The 6,816-nt window shown below is 43.1% G+C and overlaps 1 protein-coding gene across 2 annotated transcripts in view; it reads left to right on the forward strand.

Annotated features, from left to right (window-relative positions):
• Positions 1–1,282: 1,282 nt before the first annotated feature.
• tbc1d30 (TBC1 domain family, member 30) overlaps positions 1,283–6,816 on the forward strand; it is a gene marked incomplete at its 5' end in the record, with an annotated part of 14,553 nt that continues 9,019 nt past the window's right edge. For both annotated transcript variants that reach the window (XM_035674302.1, XM_035674294.1), the window contains 10 exon segments: positions 1,283–1,344; positions 1,731–1,796; positions 2,307–2,432; positions 3,298–3,483; positions 3,581–3,650; positions 4,374–4,472; positions 4,576–4,744; positions 5,343–5,448; positions 5,545–5,651; positions 5,739–5,878. In XM_035674302.1, the coding sequence (XP_035530195.1) occupies positions 1,283–1,344; positions 1,731–1,796; positions 2,307–2,432; positions 3,298–3,483; positions 3,581–3,650; positions 4,374–4,472; positions 4,576–4,744; positions 5,343–5,448; positions 5,545–5,651; positions 5,739–5,878 (1,131 nt within the window).

Here is a 6,816-nt window from a genome sequence, read left to right on the forward strand (position 1 = left end):
TGATTGAGTATCTCTAAATATTGACTTAATATCTCTAAATATTGACTTAATATCTCTAAATATTGATTGAGTATCTTAAAATCTTTATTTAGAGATGACAGTTTCTCTCTCACTTTGGCAGAAATGAGCTTCCATATATTTTACATTGTGAGTCTCTGTACATTTGAATTACTTTAAACTGTGCAGAGATTAAACCTCCACTGACCTCACTGATGTCGCTCACACACACATCCAGTGTGAGTCCCTGTAATCTGTGAGCGGGAAGTAGGAGGTTGTTAATCCTAGAGAGGAAACAGCGGCAGCTCATCCGGTAATGGCGCAGGACGGATCGACCGAGGAGGACCGAGCAGGTTGAACACACACCTTATCTTACCTGGGAGACTTTTATTGGAGTGCAAATGATCTAATTCGTGGTGGCAGTGCGGTCGGGAGCCGTGTGAGAGACCGAGCAACCCTCCAGGGAGGGAGGGGGGGGAGGGAAATGGCCGCAGTCGGAGCGGAGCCTGAATCTGTCCCGACATTAACTTCAGATCAGAGTTTCTGTTTCTGTTTGCTCCTCTGTGGTGGTTGGGTTAATGCCTGCTGTGTTAAATATTCTCCATTATATAAATATATATGTGTGTGTGTGTGTGAGATATTACACCGCGGGTTCAGCACCACGCGGAAGTGGACAGCGACTCCGATTTAACATGAAAACTAGACCCTGAAATCACTTGTTTTCTTCTTCTAATAGCGTCTAAAAACTCCAGTTTGGTGTCAAATACTATTAAATTGAATACATTTATTTAGATTTAATTTAAAGAATAACGTGTTAAAAACTAATTGATTAAATTATAGGCTTTAATCTGCGGAAAAACATGTATTTGTAAATAAAACAATTAATTGATTTCTAATGCTTTCTTTAGACATTTCTATTCATTGCTTTACTCATGTGAGTAATGTTTAATGTAATGTTTTTGAGTTGAAATAACTTAATTGTCCAAGTAAATATGAATCAGAATCACTTTTATTAGTCAGGTAATGTGCACACATACAATTACAATCTAAAAAGAGACAGATGTATCCCCCAAAGTGACATTTTGTATTTCAAAGATAAAATAAATGAATACATTAAACACACGTAGTAAAATATAATTCATATATAATGGATCCTTTGTGCTTCATTTTATACATCTTCTGTACAGTAACTTTGTGATGTCGACTACTAGAACGATATTCACCCAGATCTGGTTCAAGGCGAGTCTGACCACGTGTCTCTGTTTGTTTGTTTGTTTGTTTACAGGAGTTGACACAAGACTGAAGTTTACCATTGAACCATCGCTGGGAAAGAACGGATTCCAGCAGGTAAGAACTGGAACCAGCGCTGCTTTCTGCTGCTGATCGGATGTTGTGTTTATACGTGAGAGTGGAGGTGATAATGTCGACTTTCTGAACACCAAAGCACTCGTTTTCTCTTAATCATAGTAAATAATATAGTATATCGAGTCTCTTGCATCACAACTGGAACAAAAGACAAAGTTTCATTGGAGTTGTTGTCTTCACCACCATTGCTGAAGCTAACAGGCTCCCGGTTATGACACCATGATAACGGACTAAGCCGGGCTGCTGCCAACGTTTTACTGCTAAACTGCCGCATCTTATATCTTTTATACATTAATATTGTCCTGCTGGGTTACTCAGACAGCCGTGGCCTCAGTGGGATAAAGCAGTGTGTGTTTGCTTCCCTACAGTGGTACGACGCTCTGAAGGCAGTGGCTAGACTCCCGACTGGGATCCCGAAGGAATGGAGGAAGAGGGTATGTGACTGCGCTCCGTGTAATCAGCTCCAACCTCCGGGTGTTAGGGCCACAAATATCTTCCATACAAAAATACATTTTTATAAATAGGACAAAATGAATTTCTCCATTTTCTTGGTGTCTGTTTTGAACCCCGAGGGTTTCCAGTAAAAGAGGGCGCTGACCCAGTTGTGCAAACGTACAAGAAAAGTCTGTTTTCTTTATTATTATCAGCAGGAGAGAGTGTAGGCGCAGTGCAGAGGAGCAATAAGCAGAGGCACTTTGTCTACAATGCATCATAAGTTCATCTCATGGGAACAGAGAGCAGGAAGTGGAAGCAATTACTTTCATCCTGTCAAAAGGAGATTTCGCTCCTGAACTTGCAAAACAAATTGAATCACTGTGAACAAGCGAAAGTTTCAATAGTAGCTCATAAGACTCAGGATCCTGGATCTCTCCTCAAAGTTTAGTTCAGCTGTTTGATATTCAGTTTGATTTCCTCGTGTGTCTGCTGCTGTCGTCTCTCTGCAGGTTTGGCTCACGTTAGCAGACCAGTACCTCCACACTATCTCTATCGACTGGGAAAAGACGCTTCGCTTCGCCTTTAATGAGCGCAGCAACCCGGACGACGACTCCCTCGGCATCCAGATCGTCAAGGTAACCGCATCGTATCGTCATCCTGGGGGGGGTTAGGGGTTAGATCAGTGTGTGTGTGTGTGTTGGTGTGGAAGGGGGTGTGTCAGGACCATTCTTCTGCCATTATGTCACCTTCTTATCTTAAAACAGCCGTTTTTTGAATGGGTTTGGTGTGACAGTGTTGTGCAGAGGGATTTGAACTTAATAATTCCATAAACTGAGCTGACCGACCTTCTAATAATGAACCTTTACAGCAGGAAGTGGGATAAACCCTCCTGTTTTCTTCTTCTGTGGTCTCGTAGTAAAAGGTGGATTAATGAACACAAACGCTGGAGTTAGTTTACAGTAACGTCACATTGGACAGACGACAGAAACAGTTAATAAAGAGTCTGAACCACAGAAAAAGTGACAATATGAGATGATGGCTGCAGGATTTTGGCTCCTTATTGCTAAAAAGCAATACAGTATTCTTATTTGATGATATTAAAATGGCCTTTAAGACCTCTGAATTTACATTTACTGCCAGTTAAATCAGAGGCACTGCTTTCACCCAGAAGGAGGCGGGGCTTGACGCAAGGCCGGGTGGACTTCTCTCATCTATGACACAAAAAACATGTTTTCAGATAGAGTAACCATCAGTGATCCTACGTCATTCATCACTGATTGTACGTCCCTGTGAACAGCAGCGTCCTGTGGAGGATGTTTGCTTATGAGCATCATGGAAACACTGCAGCTCTCTGCTGTTTCTCAGTGACTCACAGACAGGACAAAGTCCGATCACCGTGTTTGTCTTCTCTGTCTCTGTCCTACATGCGTGAAAAGATGAGTAATCTATCTAGTTAATGTGCTGACTCCAAATAAAAGAATCCGTCCTTCTAACATCCAGGACCTGCACAGGACCGGCTGCAGTTCTTACTGCGGCCAGGAGGGGGAGCAGGACAGGGTGGTGCTGAAGAGGGTGCTGCTGGCGTACGCCCGCTGGAATAAGAGTGTGGGCTACTGCCAAGGGTTCAACGTGCTGGCGGCACTCATACTGGAGGTTACTGAAGGCAGTGAGAGCGATGCACTAAAGGTACACACACACATTTTATATGATTTCAGTCTAATGAATGTGCTATAACTTCCTGGTGGAGTTTAAACGCTGTCTGTTCCCGCTCTTCTGTCTTCAGGTGATGATTTATCTGATCGACAAAGTGCTGCCAGAGAGTTATTTTGCCAACAACCTTCGAGCATTGTCAGGTAAACACAATGGCACACACAGGTACAGACGCAGGGACAGACTCAGGTATTTTTAGGCACTAAGCCCCTAAAAGTACATCTTTGGTGGCAGTACATTGTCTGTTTTAATAGATAACTACTAGATAAATAGTAGACTTAGTAAACCCATACTTAATAACTAGCTAACTTAAGATGTGACTGCTTTTATCTTTTATCTTCAAAACGTGGTTGTCTTTTCAACACAGATTAGCATATAGCATATCTAAGTACAGGACAGGAGAAAGTTGGCAGAGGCTCAATTGGAATCGGAATATCGGATCACAGAGCAAAAAGGGACTTAGGAAGGGTCAATTGATTAATTAGTAATCTACAACCGTTCTGACAATCGATCAGTCAAGTATTTATTTATTTTTTTAAGCAAGAACGCCACAAATTTCACTTCTTCCAGCTTCTCAAATTTGACCATTTGCTGGGTTTCTTTGTCTTCTGTGTTAGTTAATTCAATGGATTTTGGTTTCGGACTGTCAGACAATGTCAACTTGGAAAATTACCCCCACATTTACCAATAATTATAATAATTGTTTTAGTCTGGGAGTAAGTTAATAGATGTGGATGTTGGGGACTGTCAGTATCCGATGGTGACATCTACAGCACCTATCGATTTGAAACTCGATTGATATCCTCAGGTTACTGTCACTCTCTAACCAACAGAGCTTTTTAATGTGTAATGTCTCCTTCTGTCAGTGGACATGGCGGTGTTCAGAGACCTGCTGCGCCTGAAGCTGCCCAGACTGTCCCAGCATCTCCACCACCTTCAGAAAGCTGCCAACAGAGAGGCCGGAGGTACAAACCTGTGCTACCTGGTTGTGTGTTCACGTCTCTGTGACAAACAATAGTGTGTGTGTGTGTGTGTGTGTGCCAATAACACGTGTCTGTTTCCTCTCAGGCAGCTACGAGCCTCCGTTGACCAACGTGTTCACTATGCAGTGGTTCCTCACCATGTTCGCCACCTGCCTGCCGGCGCCCACCGTGCTGAAGATCTGGGACTCGGTTTTCTTCGAGGGTTCAGAGGTGCTGTTCCGGGTCGCCCTTGCCATCTGGGAGAGACTGGGAGAGTGAGTGGACCATTACCGCCAGAAAACACTGTCGCTCGTCACCAGACTCCAGAGACAAAAGCACTTGTTTTACCTTCATAACAACTTGTGGAGTGGACAGAAACAGAATAAAACTCGATTAAAGCGTACTCTGTTAGTGTTTCCAACCAAGTCACTAACTCTGGTGTTGGTGGAAATAAATCCTTTAATTCACCGACGTAGATGATAAAAACAGCAGCTTGTCAGTCGGCATCAAGACCGGCGTATGGAAACAAACCAGCAGAGCAGGCTGCCGATACAACACAGGCAGAGGGAGAGAGACACCATGTGACTCTGTGTATAGAGAATATAATGTTTAATGATAAAACTACAACATTCATTTCTGTTTATTAGTAATAACTTTAACAAATACACTACTAAAACCACTTCAGCTGCTACTAATGCTTAAACAGCACATGATAGGATGTATTACTGGAAATTACTGCAGTTTTCTCTTATATATACCTATAGATAAATATATTACATGTGGGTGACGCTGAATGTGGCAAACCTGGACAACTAAATCTCTACAATGTGCTTGTTATTTATCCCTCTGCTTCCTCCCGCTGTCTGTGTCCAGGAGGATCGAATACTGTCAGACAGCAGACGACTTCTACAGCACGATGGGTTGTCTCACTCAGGAGATGCTGGAGCACAACCTCATCGATCCCACTGAACTCATGCAGGTACGACATGAACCAAACCCCTCACCCCCCCTTTTTTAACCTCTTTCTAGTCATGTTTTTGAACTGATATAAATAGATTTTCTCTCCGTCTACCAGGAGGTTTACTCCATAGCAGTGTTTCCTTTCCCTCAACTGGCTGAGCTGAGAGAGAAATACACCTACAACATCACTCCGTTCCCTACCTCGGTCAAATCCAATGGAAGGTTTGTAGACTTCCTGTAGTTCAGCTGCGTCTGTGTGAGCTGCTGGGAGGAGCCCGTTACAGTGATGCTGTTGTTATTTTGTCATAGTGGTGGTCTGGGCAGCTGGGAGAGCGATGACGACGCCGACATGGACGATGAAGACTCTGTAGTGACGGCGCTCGGTTGCCTGGGTCCTCTGGGCGGCCTGCTGGCGCCCGAGCTGCAAAGATACCAGAAACATCTCAAAGGTCGGTGCAACCACACGCCAGCCGCTGGAGAGCGTCCAGAGACAGCAGCCGAGTGGCTCAAGACAAACTACTGCCCCAAATCCTCATGTTCTGCCCCAGATTTGACTCCAATTTACAAACTGGTCTCTGATCTGTTTCCCCTCGCAGACAAATCCCCACTTCCTCCTCCTTCAACAGCTCCTCCAGAGATGAAGCCAAAGGGATTTAGTTCAAAACGCTGGTTAAGATCTGAAGCAGTAGTCGTCACCCTCCAGAGAGATTTAAAAAATGACTTCAGAGAAATGATCTCAGTTGATTTGACCTGGTTTGAAAGGGAAACTCATTCTCAGGAGAAAGTGAGCATCAGTAAATCATTCAGAGACTACAGGAAGATTACAGTAAACAAACCGCCGGCTGCTTACAGAGAGCGCTTTACATTGTGTGCTGCTGGGTTGGATTTGTGCCTGTGCAACGCAAAATGTATGGAGGATCCAAACCGCCAGAATCAAAGATGAATAAATGCCATTAAATGCAGCAAAAATAATATAAAAAAATAAATTAGGAATAATTATTTAATTAAGTTATTTATTGTTGATTTTATTTCTTGATTGGTCCATTAAAAAAACAAAATGCACTTTTCCCCTCGACTTCAAAGTTTGTCGTTTCCTTGTTCCATGAGTTCGATAAGCAAAACAATGCTCAAATCCGCACAGGACGTGCAGTTGTGATGCCACCAGTGATAAGTCAAGAGTGCATCAAGACAAAAACAGGATAGGGGAAGAAGGCTGACTAGAACAATCAATGATGTGTGTGTAGAGACTTCTTTATTGTCTTTGTAAACTTTAGAGAGTAATATCTAGAAGGATGTCTAAACTGCGAATGTATACCTCCTATCTGATAGTTAAGGATCGACAGTTTTTGGTGTCATAATGAGAGATTTTTAGTCCTTACCCAGGCCT

This window comes from Morone saxatilis, unplaced genomic scaffold, assembly GCF_004916995.1.
Source record: "Morone saxatilis isolate NCDOM2014 unplaced genomic scaffold, NCSU_SB_2.0 Contig10, whole genome shotgun sequence".
NCBI lineage: Eukaryota > Metazoa > Chordata > Actinopteri > Moronidae > Morone > Morone saxatilis.